This window comes from Polypterus senegalus, chromosome 16, assembly GCF_016835505.1.
Source record: "Polypterus senegalus isolate Bchr_013 chromosome 16, ASM1683550v1, whole genome shotgun sequence".
In the NCBI taxonomy this organism is placed as follows: domain Eukaryota; kingdom Metazoa; phylum Chordata; class Cladistia; order Polypteriformes; family Polypteridae; genus Polypterus; species Polypterus senegalus.
Window position 1 is genome coordinate 53,413,692 of NC_053169.1, and position 16,884 is coordinate 53,430,575.

General features: G+C 39.7%; 1 protein-coding gene across 4 annotated transcripts in view; it reads right to left on the bottom strand.

Annotated features, from left to right (window-relative positions):
• Positions 1 to 16,884, bottom strand: part of lyst (lysosomal trafficking regulator) — a 299,712-nt gene that overhangs the window by 31,851 nt on the left and 250,977 nt on the right. For all 4 annotated transcript variants that reach the window (XM_039737860.1, XM_039737864.1, XM_039737863.1 and 1 more), the window contains 2 exons: positions 14,810 to 15,040; positions 9,994 to 10,183 (listed from right to left, as the gene is read on the bottom strand). In XM_039737860.1, coding sequence (XP_039593794.1) covers positions 9,994 to 10,183; positions 14,810 to 15,040 — 421 coding nt within the window. The remainder of the gene's footprint in view (positions 1 to 9,993; positions 10,184 to 14,809; positions 15,041 to 16,884) is intronic.

Below are 16,884 nucleotides of genomic sequence, written 5' to 3' on the forward strand. Positions count from 1 at the left end.
CACTGGCTCACAATAAGTCTTCTGTAAAAACTTTCTGGATACACTGCTGCTCAGCTGTCTTAAGTATTTTTATGCCTATATAAACATTATTCAAACATTAATACTTTCAATTTTGAATATGACACACAGAATTAAAGTCACTTTAAAACACACCAGATGTCACCACCCAAATATATTAAGATGTACACACTTACCGACTGCCAGGTGCAGCCTGTGCCCAAAACATTGCACCCGTGTCCATTTATTGAGCTTGACAGCTTTCACAATATTTGGGCCGTTGTCAGTTGTTATAGCAACAAGGTCCTCTTCACTGATGTCCCATGCAGACAGCATCGCTCTCAACCCTGTCCAACCATCTCCCCCGTGTGATCAGATGGAAAATAGGCCGTCTCGAGCACTCTGGTACGCAGCTCCCATTTGTTGTCGATGTAATGAACTGTGAGACTAATATACGGCTCCATTGTGCGGCTGGACCAGAGATCGGATGTGGCTGCAACGTGCTTAACGTATCTCAATTCAGCAGCAACCTTTTTCCTCTCTGTGCTGTACATGCTGGGAATGATAGTTTTGAAAAATATTTTCGTGATGGGAGTTCGTATCTCTTGTCAATTATTTTCATGAAGTGTCTGAACCCGTTGCGTTCCACTGTAGCAATAGGAGCCATGTCTTTTGCTATGTGGTAGCCTATAGCATTTGTGATTTCTTGCCATCTTTTTGAAGTTCGCTCATATAGTTGAGTACTAGCAAATGCTTCGGTTATTGACCGCTGCCTGGTGGAGGAAGACGTTTTTGCTGGTCCTCCTAATCTCTTCTCGCTTTGAGCTTTTTTTATGTCTTCGAATTGAATCACATGGTTGTGCTGCAAAAGGAATCACATGGTTGTGGTGGAAAAGGTTGGTTGTGTTACCTTGACTTGACGCAACAGTCTTTTTGCAGAGTTTACATTTAACAATTTTTTGATCAATATCATCCTTGTTGAATCCAAAATGTTGCCAAACGATTGATGATGCATTTTTTTTGTTAACAAGCGTCTCCTCTTCCTCCTCCACCAGCTCTACCTTCGTCGCTGCTGCTTCAACATTTAAATCGTCCTCCATTTGTTCACCCGTGTCTCGTCTTGTTACAGGTAGTAGAGTCATGTGACTCCACCCCGTCAAGTCTGTAACGTAGCACAGCGTCTTAAAGGGACATGAACATCGCCAACCTGCACATGCCTTTTCTTTTTTTTTAAAATACCGAATTTACCGACATGGGCAAAATGACGTCGATGAGAGTCATAAATTTCGGTAACGATAAATTTTTGATATATCGCCCAGCCCTAGCGTGGTGTATGTGCCCAAAAAAAGTCTAACTGCTTTCACGTACCATTGCTCGCATACTAAAGTGTCAGCAGGTATTTTTCGTGGCATTATACATATAATTTGTGAGCATGCCCTTGTCGATCAAACAGAGTAAGCTCTGCAGTCTACTTGTGACTAAGTAATTAATCAAGATATGTAACATTCGATCTGGTTTTTATATAAGTAATATATAAATGCTTCTTATGTAAAGACCATCACAAAACATAATCACAAACAGGAATTTGCAAGATACATTGGTGAGCTCTGTAAGCCATGCCGTTTCTTTGAAGGACAGGTGTACAGCAGACTGATTGGCAGGATGACGCCGGACCTCGTCCTGTATCCAAACGGTGTCATCTTTCGCCTTTACGCCTGGTGCAGCTGCGTTGTTCTTATATGTGAGTAGATGTTTCATGCGGGGAGGGCTTCTGTTCTCTTTCTCCGATCTGAGTTCACCTCTATAATAGCACATCTTTATTTGAAAACAGCAGTGTCAGATTGGGTGAGCGTGAATGCGACTGAGAGAATAAAACTGAATTAAAAAATGCTAAACTTTACAAGTATCAATAACAATATAGTAGTAACAATAAGAACAGCTCACTACTCAAAATGTTTATTTTGGGAGACGTTAAGACTTTGGCTGTCTTTATACCCCTTTTGAGGTTATGTCTGGCCAGGCTGTACCGCTCTCTGTCCCCTGATCTATATGCTGCATCACGTTCCCTCACGAGGAACTGGACCTCTTTTGTCACCTGGACCACCTATTTGGGAAAAACTAATCTGCCTATCGATGGTAACAGTATCAACACAGTTCCTTATGTAAAAGAGGACAGCTGATGTACAGTCATATGAAAATGTTTGGGAACCCATTTTAATTCTTTGGGTTTTTGTTTATCATTGGCTGAGCTTTAAAAGTAGCAACTTCCTTTTAATATATGACATGCCTTATGGAAACAGTAGTATTGCAGCAGTGACATTAAGTTTATTGGATTAACAGAAAATATGCAATATGCATCAAAACAAAATTAGGCAGGTGCAAAAATTTGAGCACCAAAACTGAGATATTACACCAATACTTAGTTGAGCCTCCGTTTGCAAATATAACAGCCTCTAGACGCCTCCTATAGCCTTTGATGAGTTTTTGGATTCTGGATGGAGGTATTTTTGACCATTCTTCCATACAAAATCTTTCTAGTTCAGTTAAATTTGATGGCTGCTGAGCATGGGCAGCCTGCTTCAAATCATCCCATAGATTTTCGATGATATTCAGAACACTGTACTTCTCCCTCTGCATGAATGCCTTTGTAGATTTCGATCTGTGCTTTGGGTCATTGTCTTGTTGGAATATTCAACCCCTGCATAACCTCAACTTTGTGAGTGATGCTTGAACATTATCCTGAAGAATTTTTTGATATTGGGTTGAATTCATCTGACCCTCGACTTTAACAAGGGCCCCAGTCCCTAAACTAGCCACACAACCCCATAGCATGATGGAACCACCACCAAATTTGGTAGTAGATAGCAGATGTTTTTCGTAGAATGCGGTGTTCTTCTTCTGTCACGCAAAGCGCTTTTTGTTATGACCAAATTACTCAATTTTTGTCTCATCAGTCCAAAGCAATTTGTTCCAAAATTGAATCTGGCTTGTTTAAATGATCATTTGCATACAACAAGCAATTCTGTTTGTAGTGTGAGTGCAGAAAGGGCTCCTTTCTCATCACCCTGCCATACAGATGTTCCTTGTGCAAATTGCGCTGAATTGTAGAACAATGTACAGATACACCATCTGCAGCAAGATGTTCTTGGAGGTCTTTGGAGGTGCTCTATGGGTTGTCTGTAACCATTCTCACAATCCTGCGTATATGTTGCTCCTGTATTTTTCTTGGCCTGCCAGACCTGGGTTTAACTGTGCCTGTGGCCTTCCATTTCCTGATTCCATTCCTTACAGTTGAAACAGACAGTTTAAACCTCTGAGATAGCTTTTGTAGCCTTCCCCATAACCAGGATACTGAACAATCTTTGTTTTCAGATCTTTTGAGAGTTGCTTTGAGGATCCCATGCTGTCACTCTTCAGAGGAGAGTCAAAGGGAAGCACAACTTGCAATTGACCACCTTAAATACATTTTCTCATGATTGGACACACCTGTCTATGAAATTCAAGGCTTAATGAGCTAATCCAACCAATTTGGTGTTGCAAGTAATCAGTATTGAGCAGTTACATGCATTAAAATCAGCAAAATTACAAGGGTACCCAAATTGTTGCACAGCCAGTTTTTCACATTTGATTTAATTTCATACAACTAAATACTGCGTCACTAAAAATCTTTGTTCAGAAAACACCCTAGTACTCAGATGTTCCTAGGAAATGAAAGACATACCACTGTTAACTTTTTTGTTGACAGTAGAGTAAATTATTATGCGGGCTGAGAGGGGTTCCCAAACCTTTTCATATTACTATATATTCTTTAATATCCTAAATGTGAAACAGACTCCAGTCAGTATGTTCAAAACAGGCCTGAAGCTGTGCATGTGCTCCTTCTGGCCAGGTTTTAATTGTTTTTATGTTGGGTTGGTGTCTGATTAAGTGACAGTAGGCTGGGGTGAGGAACAGTGGCAGATGATCTGACTGTCTGAGATGCGGGAGGGGAAAAGCTCTATATGCTTTGAAGATGCTAGTGTACACACAGTCCAATGTTTTCTAAATCTAGTGGCATATTTCAGATGTTGTTCAAACCTCAGAAACACAGCCCTCAGACTGACATGGTAAAGTCACCTGCCACAATAAAAACCCCATCTGGTTAAGCGCTCTGATGTTTGTTTATAGACGTTAGCATGTAGCCACGTGCCGAACTAGTGTTAACGTCTGGTGGTATGTAAACTGCTATGACAACACCAGCAGAGAACTCCTGGGGCAGATAGTGAGGTCTACATTTAACTGCCAAGAGCTCCAAGTCCAGACAGCAGTGGCGTTCAATAATGGCAGTGTCTGTGTATCAGCTGTTTCTAGTGTAAACACACAAATCCACCTCTGCAGGTCTTACTGGAGTCCCTGTTCCTGTCATTGCAATGGTATTGCAGTCCGGGACACCTGAGTATAGCCAGGTCTCAGAGATTATCATCACACTGCTGTCCTGGATGAGTGACCGTGATGATAAAGTCGCAGTTCATCCATTTTGTTGTTCAGGGAACCGATGTTGGCAACAAAGAGACTGGGGAGCGGTGGTCTTTCAGGATTTCTCCTTAGCCGAACAAGAGCACTACCCAGCAGCCCTGCTTCTGCTTGCGCTCCCTACTTTGCCTCTGCCACCTGGTATAATCATCCATGGAGACCCCAGTAATTTGGCTATGTCCGATGGAATCCGGTGGCTGTATAGGAACATATCCATCTTGTGCAGTTGTTGTTGCATGATCCAGATTTGTAACAGGGATTCATGATTGTACCGAATTACATTTGATCTATACAGGCAAAATTCATGAAGTACGATCAGAATAACAACAAACAAACAATATCTCACACGAGAGCTCTCAACCACTGCGTCTGTGCACGCCACCATACCCTACCTCATGCAATAGGTTATGGAGGTATGGACACAAAGCAAAAATTGGTCAGCTAATTAACACTAGAATTACCAGAGCCTACGAAAAAACTCGTAATTCCGTCCCACCTTAAACTGCTTCTTAAATCCCTTCACACCTCTCCGCCAGCGTCCTTTGTTCTCTAAATGTGCTGATAAAGAGAAGCTCGGAGCAGCCGGCTATTCCATCCCCCCACCAATTTAGAACGCGTGCACGAACTTCTCTCAGCTCATGCCTTGATTGAGTATCTGGGAGTGAAGTGGAGTTTTAGAGTGGAAATAATAGATCGTTGTTTGGAACAAACGCATTTCATGTCTGTTCCGTTTCTACAGTAATCTGTGTCAACACATTGTTAAAACAGAAACTTTTTTATATTCTAGTAGTAGATGACAAAATGTAGGCATAAACTATAAAATGTATGAAGCCTGAAGTCCAAATAGCAAAGAAACATTTTCACAAGAATAACACAATTGCACTTTTATTCAAACATATAACTGCAGAAACAAAAAGCCGCCTTAACATGCGACATTGACACCAGTTTATTGTAACTGACTCCGTGGCTCAATAGACTCAGCCCCGCTTGGGAATCAAGGGGTCGCGTGTTCGATCCTGCGCCTCCGTTTGAGAAGTAAACTGCACTTGTCTTACTGTTTTAGAATAAAAGCATACATTTGATTTCAGTCTGTAACAGCCGGTGCAGTTTATGATCCTTGTAAAGGTTAGCTTTTTTTTTATTCACTTTTCATTCTCTCAGTCGCGTTCAGAATCAATCCATACAACCCCATCTGACACGGCTGTTTTCACTAAAGACGCGCTATAGCTCTGCAGTGTACCACGATGCATACTAACGCACAATCACCCCGGTTCTGACACACAAACGCTGGCGATGCTGCCTTCTTCGTATCTCACCGTCACTTGCTTTTCGTTTTATTGAGTGTTCCTCCCAGTCCCCGCATGTTGCTGTATGCTTTTTCTTTTGTACTACAGGACATGCAGAGGAAAGAATGGTAAAGACCAGTAACTTCGGCGCTATATGCAATCATCAGACACTCCCCATCTGCCCGTGTCGTTCAAGCACAGGGACATATATTGGTGTAAAAGTATAACAAAAGTGCACTTTTATTCAAGTGCACTTTTTCCATCGCGTTTTATGCTTTTATTCTAAAACAGTAAGACAAGAGCAGTTTACTTCTCAAAACCGAGGGGCGCAGGATTGAACCCGCGACCCTTTGATTCCCAAGCGGGGGCTGAGTCTATTGAGCCACGGAGTCAGTTACAGTAAACTGGTGTCAATGTCGCATGTTAAGGCGGCTTTTTGTTCTGCAGTTATATTTTTGAATAAGAGCGCAATTGTGTTATTCTTGTGAAAATGTTTCTTTGCTATTTGGACTTCAGGCTTCATACATTATATAGTTTATGCCTACATTTTGTCATCTACTACTAGAATATAAAAAAGTTTCTGTTTTAACAATGTGTTGACACAGATTACTGTAGAAACGGAACAGACATGAAATGCGTGTGTTCCAAACAACGATCTATTATTTCCACTCTAAAACTCCACTTCACTCCCAGATACTCAATCAAGGCATGAGCTGAGAGAAGTTCGTGCACGTTCTAAATTGGTGGGGGGATGGAATAGCCGGCTTCTCTTTATCAGCACATTTAGAAGACAAAGGGCGCTGGCAGAGAGGTGTGAAGGGATTTAAGAAGCAGTTTAGGGTGGGACGGAATTACGAGTTTTTTCGTAGGCTCTGGTAATTCTAGTGTTAAACAATGTGATCAATTAAAGATAGCAATGACCGACTGATTGAGAAACTGGTTGGAACAAAAATCTGAAGACACTGGGTGGTTAAGAACTATTGATATTCAGAAGATACTTCTCCATTGTTAAATCCATTGACACGGACGTATAGTCAATGGCACGTCTCCTTAGGGATCCTTATTTTATTTGGCTCATCAAAGTGTGAGAAGGTATAAATGCAGTGTGAAGTAAATGAGAGTGTGCGTTGACAAATGGAAGAAACAGTGGAAAAACAGGGGTGGCAACAACAGCATGGAATGCCAGCCAAAGAAGATGGCAGTGTGGGCCGCAAAATTACCAATGCTCAAACCCCCAATCGCCAGCATTTCACTATTTATTAATATTGCTTTTCTACCTCCAACAACACAAGCTGATGTCCTGCAACAAGTCTACTTTGTTAACAGAGGTATTACTGTATATAAAAGTGGTACTTCCTTTTGTAGTAACAGTGTATTACAAAAAATTCAGTTTCATTCTGAAATATTCATAGTACCAACTATATTGGAAGATGCAAAAACAAACTGAGGTTCATTACTGATACCTAGGTCTTGACATCTGTTTATAGTATTGTCTCTAAAGATCTGATCCCAGGGATCTATGACAAGAGTCAATTTTTAGTTATAACTAAATACAGTACATGCTTCTTCTCAGACTCCTCTCTTACTTGAAATTGCAGCTGTTACCCAATTAGTATTTTTACAGTGCATCCAGAAAGTATTCACAGCGCATCACTTTTTCCATATTTTATGTTCCAGCCTTATTCCAAAATGGATTCAATTTATTTTTTTCCTCAGAATTCTACACACAACACCCCATAATGACGTGAAAAAAATTTAATTGAGGTTTTTGCAAATGTATTAAAAATAAAAAAATTGAGAAAGTACATGTACATAAGTATTCATAGCTTTTGCCATGAAGCTCAAAATTGAGCTCAGGTGCATCCCGTTTCCCCTGTTAATCCTTGAGATGTTTCTGCAGCTTAATTGAAGTCCACCTGTGGTAAATTCAGTTGACTGGACATGATTTGGAAAGGCACACACCTGTCTATATAAGGTCCCACAGTTGACAGTTCATGTCAGAGCACAAACCAAGCATGAAGTCAAAGGAATTGTCTGTAGACCTCCGAGACAGGATTGTCCCGAGGCACAAATCTGGGGAAGGTTACAGAACAATTTCTGCTGCTTTGAAGGTCCCAATGAGTACAGTGGCCTCCATCATCCATAAGTGGAAGAAGTTCACAACCACCAGGACTCTTCCTAGAGCTGGCCAGCCACCTAAACTGAGCGATCGGGGAAGAAGGGCCTTAGTCAGGGAGGTGACCAAGAACCCGATGGTCACTCTGTCAGAGCTCCAGAGGTCCTCTGTGGAGAGAGGAGAACCTTCCAGAAGGACAACTATCTCTGCAGCAATCCACCAATCAGGCCTGTATGGTAGAGTGGCCAGACAGAAGCCACTCCTTAGTAAAAGGCACATGGCAGCCCACCTGGAGTTTGCCAAAAGGTACCTGAAGGACTCTCAGACCATGAGAAACAAAATTCTCAAGTAAACTTTTTTCACGTTGTCATTATGGGGTGTTGTGTGTAGAATTCTGAGGAAAAAAAATGAATTTAATCCATTTTGGAATAAGGCTGTAACATATCAAAATGTGGAAAAAGTGATGTCCTGTGAATACTTTCCGGATGCACTGTATGTCAAACAATTCAATTCATTTTATTACCTTTTTAAAGTGATTTAAGAAATAAAGTACCTGACACTTAGTAAATAGGGATTAATTACTTTTCCTGACCTTGGTTGTTAAGATTTTTTATCATGTTTATTAAGCAGCAATATGGTTATTTAAGGTCATCATAAATTAGATGTACTTGCCTAGAATTTTCATAGCCTTCAATAAAAATACACTTACTACAGTCACATAGAGTTGCTTCAAATACTATCCATCATGTAGTGTGACACACCCAGTGACTCAGTCACTGAGCTCTACAACTCTATGTGGCTCATTACAACAAAAATCAAACTGCCTTTATATTATTCATATAACTTGACACTTTCAGGGGTATCAGGATTCAGCAAATGAATTCCTTTGCAACGTATCATGTAGTGTGATGTCATCCTAAGCAATTGATTCCAAAAGAATTCACAGGTGAATTGTACACATAAGTGCTCCTCTTCAGTACTCATTGTCATCCTCATTTGTGCCCTATACACTTTATTAACTGTTATTATTACAATGCGATAAGTAATAAGTGTGCAAAATGCACAGAGAAAAATTACTTAAAAATAAAGAAAATAATTTATTAAACAATGGTAATAAAGTGTTTAAACTTCTTACCACACTAAATAATACAATGTAATGCTTTTTCTGAGTAAAGGATAAAAGCAAAAAAAAAAAAAAATACTTGCTATTTAATCAAGCAGCCCAGGAAATACAATGTAGTTGTCAAAACTTTTGAAATTGTCAGGAACCAAAAATATATGATTAAAACATTATGAGGGATACCTACACATTTTAATTCTCATTTAATCAGTTGCCCCAAACTATAAAACTGTGCATTTCGAAATATGCTTTAAAATCATACTACATTTATTAGAAGAAAATTTGATATAGAAGCAAAAAAATAAGGTAATGACATTTCACATATAAAATGTTCGATTTTTGTTGATTTTTTCATTCAGTTGTCATGCTGGTAAGACAGTCTTTTCTTTAGAATAAAAATAAATTACTAAAGCTTTCAGACAACAAATAAGCAATAACATAATTAAACCACAGAATTAATGTATGACTTTGTTGCTATCTTATATAAAATACTGTAATTTAATAAGTTAGAAATATCACAAAATTACAGTACAAAATATAGTGTTGGATAAGTAAGATAAAATAAACTGAAAACTACAGGACATCTAAGATTCAGGAAAATATAATGAAAGATAAACATATCTAATACAGAAAGTTTCATGATGTGAAAGTGAATAGGGTACTTCTGATAAATGAAAGAAAGGTGCTTACAGAAAGCCTATATCTTACCTACACCCCAACCAGACTACTGTACAAACCTTTTATAAATTATGGGGAAAAACACATTTAAAGTAAGAGGTTGGGCATAATTTTAAGTCAATAACCAGATATATGAAATAAACCTTGCAAATGGAACATTTATAAAAAAATAACAACCATTTACCAAAACTTTCAATTGTATTGTTCATAAGGTAAATACTATTAGTATTTGCAGCAAATATATTATGGGGATAAAAAGTGTTAAGAACACTTAATCAGAGTACCTTGCTCCTTGCTGTAAATCATCATCAGGCAGAATTTTCTTGATAACCCACAAATAGCTCTGGTAGGTAATGCCAGTAATGACCCAAATCGCTCTCCATGAGGTTGGCTGAAGCAGACAACAGGGTCAGGGGCACTGGGTGAACCCACGTATTCTCCCCATTTCAGACCTTTAATCCAGGGCAATGGGCTCTGAAACACCATATCACATACCTTCAGTTTCTTTGGATATTCTTTGGATGTTAAGCTAAAATGAGTAGGTACTAAATGCAAAATAATAAAAATTCAATTTTGTCACATTTAAATAAGTAAAATAAGCACTGTTCATTAGTGACACAAAATTACTGTCAAAGATTTACTTAATTTAAATCAATAAAGTATTTCAACATGAAAGTGAAAGTAAATCAATTAGTGCATGCTGCATAAAATACTTCACTTTTAACTATTAGCAGTTTAACCTTCATGAGGTATAAAGAAATTGACATACATTTAAGACAGGTTTGTGAAGTCTTTGGAGTGAGGAATTACAATTTAAGGCATAACTGCACCATCTTCAGCCCAACCACTAAGTGGAACAACAAAAATATAGCTTCTTGAGATATTTTTTTTTAAGTTGGTACTGTCATATTCACAACTGACACTCAGTCCCCCGAAGAGTAAGCTTCCTTAGAATGACCTTCTGTCATGGGTTTCTCTGATGTAAAAGCAAAGTCATCAAAGCAGACAGTAGGTGATGCCCAAACAAGTTTAGCAGGCAAAATGCACCTAAATGTCAATGCAGAAACAGACTGCCAGAAGAAAAACAAGGATGCATAATGAGCAAACAGTCAAAAATGAGTAAAGATCACAAGTTCAAAATGGCAGGCTTAGCAAGGTGGGCATAGTTCTACTAGAATTATAAGTCATAAAGTAAATTCCAAAATATGTATAACTACCCAACCCGCAGAGTACCATACGCCGCATAATCAGGCCGGTTTTTTAATGATTTTTAAGCACAGGGAGAAAATTAACATTTGAAAAATCGGTAATGTAATAAATCAGCAAGATTTATTGGCGTTGCAGATTTCCGGCCAAGCAGGATTTTAGGTGAAGATGAAGAATAAGTCAGGCTTTCCACATTTGCGGACAATTGCCATTGCGTCTTGGTAGTACAGTTGCATGTACCTTGGACTGCCTTGAAAGGCAGAGGGAAGAAATGATCAATTGTCCAGGGCAGAGGTCATGGTGATATGCTTTCTCAGTGACAGCATCCATTAGTCCCCTGTATTGCTCTACACGCAAATCTTGTTGATGTGAGTGAAGGTAATGTAGACACGCGCCTTCAGTTCTGACATATGCTTTGACGATGTATTACTTGAAGAGTTTGCCACTGGAATGCAAGACACTAAATGAAGATCTCATGGCAAGCCTGAAAGCATAAAATTGGAGGTGTGTGATTCGCATTCTTTTCGCGGTTCGCTTTTCCTCAAAATGGGTTAATTGTATGTGCCAGCCTGGATCTCCGTAAGGGAATAGCAGTAGATAAACCATGGCGTCACAGTTTATATTGATAACAGAGATACGTTTGCAAGCATCTCCCCTTGGATATATGCAAATGTCACGTTGTTTCCCGGGAGGTTTCCCGTCTTCACCTACAAAGATAGCAGGAACATCAGTTTGACAGGACGGGGCGTTATACCTTCTCATATCCAGGCCTGGATTTTCCATGAACACCATTCGTACAGCAGTAACAGGGTTACCGTGAGTGATAATGTCATGCATTTCCATGTAAGACTTTGCGAAGGGATTAACCCGTCATAGCATGTTGTCTAGTTGAAGCAAAAAAATGTCACTGCAAGTGGTAAAACATTCCATTTTACAAACGTTGACTGGTAGCCTCAGCAGAATCGAAGATATATAGCTGACCGTATTGTGGTGACGTGTCAAGATTGTAATTGTTATATAAAGGAGAGACCTGGTGATAACTTTGACCGTGGAATCTGAAAGCATACGGTCCTTGTCCAGATGGTTGAGTGATGTGTGCGCCCACTGACACGAAAGCTAAAGCAGAGTTGTATTCCCTGATATGATCACAGTAATTTCAGGACAGCGGGTTCTTGCCAGTCAAGAGGTCCTCCAATAAAAGTGGGGGTTTGGATAGTGGTGGCAAAGACACCTTGCCGGCATGACAACACTTAGTGTAATGTCCAGATTTGTTGACCTCTGCTGGCAAATGAAGAACACTGCAAGAAGCACATAGTGCAGTAGGTAGGCCAATGTTATGTTTTTGGACGTGAATGACGGTATCTTCTTGAAAAGCTGCAGAAAAGTGAATGCGATGTTTGTGCATGAACGATCTAGTGCTGTGTTGACACTGAAGGGAATTGGAATGAGTTGTGTCGAAGCATTGCTGGCAATGATAACATTGCATAATTCGTTCAGTGGAGTGTGTTTTTAAATGCATGTTGAGAAATCTCTGCACTCGGAACGTTTTTGAACAAATCGTGCATTCAAAGATCTGTTTGGAATGTGTTTGTTTAGTGGAGTGGGTGTTTAAATGTGCTTTGAGATATTTCTGGCGTGTGAAGGTTCTGGAGCAGTGTTGACACTGAAAAGAATTCATCAGGGAATGTGTTTTGAGATGGTTAGTAAGGTATCTGGGTGCGTGAAAGTGTCGCAAATTTGCATACAAATCTTTGTGTGGAATGGATCTGCATATGGTTGTGGAGATCCATCTCACCCGTGAAGTCCTCGGTACAAAATGTGCAATTGAAGGTGAGAGTGGAATGAATTCGTAAGTGTTTTTTGAGATCGCGAGTTGTCTTGAACCATTGTTGGCAATCTTCATATTGTATCATTCGGGTAGTGTTGTGTTTTTTTAAATGTGCGTTCATATATCTGTGCACTCTGAAGCTTTTGGAACAAAAGGTGCATTGAAAGTCCTGTGTGGAATGCGTGTGTTCAGGGGAGTGTGTCTTTAAATGTTTTTTAGGAAGAGGAAAGTGGGTAGGTGACGTCACATTAATGTGGCGAGCAAGTGGGTGTGCAGCTTGTGTGCACATACCGACAGAGTCAAAAGATATCACCAGAAGGTTATCACGTGGGTATTTGAGAGGCATGACAACCTCGTAATACCCATGATCCAAAGGACCGCTAAACAGCAGGGATATGAAGAGACGCTGGGCTGGATTGTAAACTCGAGGAGAGGCATGAGGACGTTCTTGGAAGTAAATGCTGTTAGTAGCTGGAAGGATTTGGGACAAAGCTAACAGCAATGTTACGAAGTTTGAGAACAACAAATGCATCAATGACATTTTTCCAAAAAAAAAAAAAAAAAAAAACTGACAGAAACAAACAGTTACCTGAAGCAGGAATTTCTATAACATTGAAAGAAGTGTTGTTTCCATGAAATACATTTGAAGCAGTAGCCATGGAGGGCAAAAGAATAATCAACATGGCTCATAGCTGGATTTGGACCGCAGCACAGACCAAAGAGAGTGAGTATGTGTTTGATGAGCTGTTTGAGTTGGCGGGCAGAGGTCTGAGGTGCATTCCCGAGCACGTGGGAGGAGGGGTAGAGTTTCTGGGCGGAGCTTCGTTGTTCCTTTTGCATGGTTTTTAATGGTGGACGCAGTCGGGTGTCGAAATTGAAAAGAATAATGAAAAGTCAACATGGCTCAGACGTGCATGTGGACTCCTAGCACAGACGAAAGGGACTAACTGGGTGGTCAATGAGTTTTTGCGTCCGGGAACATGGGCAGGCAGTGTGAATGCCTAGAAAGCGAGGGTAGACGCGGGCCGGTGAAAAAGGGGTGTTGGTGGGCAGGGAAACGTCTTCCGTGTTCGTGCAGGAGCATCCAAGAAGACGCATGTTTGTCGTGGATGCGAATTGCTGTATGTAGCGTGTAAAACAGTCTGCTATGGTGCACGCGGTCGTGTGTGGTAACCGAAAACTCGGTTTTTAAAGACTGCTGACTTCATTGTGTTTTAACCTCAGTTGTAAAGGATTTTTTTAAGGATCCATTGGGATACCCCTCGCAAACAGTTTTACATGCTGCATATGGCAATTCACCTCAGTGAGAAACATGCCTCTATGAACAGTCAACGTGGCTCGGAGGTGCATATGTGGCCTCTACGACAGACGAATATAAATGACGCCGTTTTTTCTGTGTCGTCACGTCTGAGTTGGTGGGCGTGGCTCTGCAAATTGTCATCATATCCAATGGTCTTGGAGTTGGTGGGCATAGCTCCTTCCTGCCTGCGCCATAGGTGTCTGACTTGTCGGCGGCTTAGTGAATCCACGCCCCTTCCGGCATGCATTCCATGGGTGTCTTGCCTTAGTGAATTATATATATATAGATGCTAAGAAAAAAACTGAAATAAACTACAAAAAAACAGCTTTCACAAAGCCTGAACAGGGCATATTGCAAAAGTAACAAATAACACCAAGCTTCCCACTTTATTTTAGCTATCCATTGCATCACATGACTGCAGCATAAATTGCGTTGCTAAGCAACAAATTAAGGTGAATGGAATGCAGGTGCATACTGTATATGAATGGATGGGGCTAAGGTCACAGTCCAAGATCCTTTCATTACAGGCAGAAAAGTCACACTGTATGCTGTGAATATCTTACATTTTCATACACTATTTTTTTTACTTTTGCCAAATAATTTTGTACAGTTCAGAAATAGTTGGTATATTGAAGCTTGGGAATTTAAATTCTATAAATCTAAATTTATGTTTTGATCACAAGGATTTTGCCACTATAGACTAAATCTGTGAAAAGGAATTGATAACAGGCACACATGTTTAAGGATTAACTATTACACGTCTTACCGGGTACACAACGTCTTTGACATGGTCCTTTGTTTCACGGAAGGCAAACTGAACTAGTATCCCCATGGCAGCAGGAAGCTCTCCGTCAATTGTGAGCCGGGAACCAGCTCGGCTTAAGTGTGCCGCATTAAAAAGTTGCCGTGGAGTTTGGCCATAGGTCTTTATCATGGTCTCCAAGGCCCTCCTCTGTACTGGATCCTCAACTGCAGACACATCCATTCCAAAGTAGGTCTGAAATATAGCACAGAAAATATTAGGTGAATGTCTCGCCTACATTTTTTAAAGAATAAACAATGCAGTTTACATTTAAAGGGTCTACTATTTTACCTATTTTAAATGCAATCTAAAAATAAATGGCCCTGTTACATAGGAAAAATTATGATTTACATTTTTATAATCTACTTGACCTGTCAAACTCAATTTTCAAAGAGAGCACATTAATTTCATTCTGGTAATGGCCATTGATAAGATTTTGATGCACTATAACTATATTAAATGTATTAACCCAAGCTGTCTGGAATCTTTCACATTTTACTGTATCATAATAAAAAATATTGAAAGTGTTTGCTTGGACTGGTTGCCATTGATCCAAAAAAATATGTTAATATTAAAGTATAAAAAAAACTTTCATTTCTTTGAAATAAATTATAACTGAAAAATGTATATACAGTGATCCCTCGCTATATCGCGCTTCGACTTTCGCAGCTTCACTCCATCGCGGATTTTAAATGTAAGCATATCCAAATATATATCACAGATTTTTCGCTGGTTCACGGATTTCTGCGGACAATGTGTCTTTTAATTTATGGTACATGCTTCCTCAGTTTGTTTGCCCAGTTGATTTCATACAAGCGAAGCTATTGTCGGATGGCTGAGAAGCTACCCATTCAGGGCACGTATTACATATTAAATAAAACTCCTTAATGATATACGATATGCTTCCTGTGTGGTGCTTCGCACACTTAAAAGCTCCAACAGCCCGTATTGATTTTTGATTGTTTGCTTTTCTCTGTCTCTCTCACTCTCTCTGACATTCTCTGCTCCTGACAGAGGGGGTGTGAGCAGAGGGGCTGTTTGCACAGTGGCTGTTTGCTTAGAAGACACGGACGCTCCTCTAAAACATGCTAAAAGACTACCTTCACATTGATTCCTCCATTGCGGCCGCTTTAACATGGTGCTTTCCATACTTAAAAGCCCAACAGCCCTATTGCTTTTTGATTGTTTACTTTTCTCTCTCTCTCTCTCTCTGACATTCTCTGCTACGCGCACTCCTTTGAAGAGGAAGATATGTTTGCATTCTTTTAATTGTGAGAAAGAACTGTCATCTCTGTCTTGCCATGGAGCACAGTTTAAACTTTTGACTAAAGGGTGTTATTTCATGTCTAGAGGGCTCTAATAATGTTAAAAAAACATATTTAGAAGGTCGTAAACAGGTTTTCAATGCTCTAACTGCAAAAATATTAGATTTATAAATAAAGAAATCTACTTCGTGGAAAATTATCTGTCTGGAGCGGATTAACCGCGATAAAAAAGGGTTTACTGTACAACTGTGTGGAGGATATTTATAAACAGTGTGGGAGAGTTTCTAAGGGCTTAAAATATATAAAAATAACCATACAAACATATATGGTTTCAACTTTGCGGATTTTCACCTATCGCGGGAGGTTCTGGAACGCAACCCCCCCGATCAAGGAGGGATTACTGTATTTCACAAATAATCAACTTCTTTGTAATGATATAAGCTATGAAGCAACAGATTGTCATATATTTAGTTGAATGTAGCCAAATGTGTAGAATGTATTACATTTGGTCCCATTCAAAGGAGTGACATAACAAAGGAGTGAAACCTCAGATATAAATTTCAAAGGAGTGACAACCATCCAAGTGGTAGGTGAGGCGACAATGATTTTTTTGGCGAACAAACTTTCAGTTGTGTGTGGTAGGTGAGGCGACAAAGAGTTTTATAATTTTTTTTTTTTTTAAATAAAATTTTAATCAAAATTTGTCACTCCATCGTTATGTCACTCCTTTAATACGGTATTTATGTCACTCCTATGAAATGTCAGTCCTTCGAT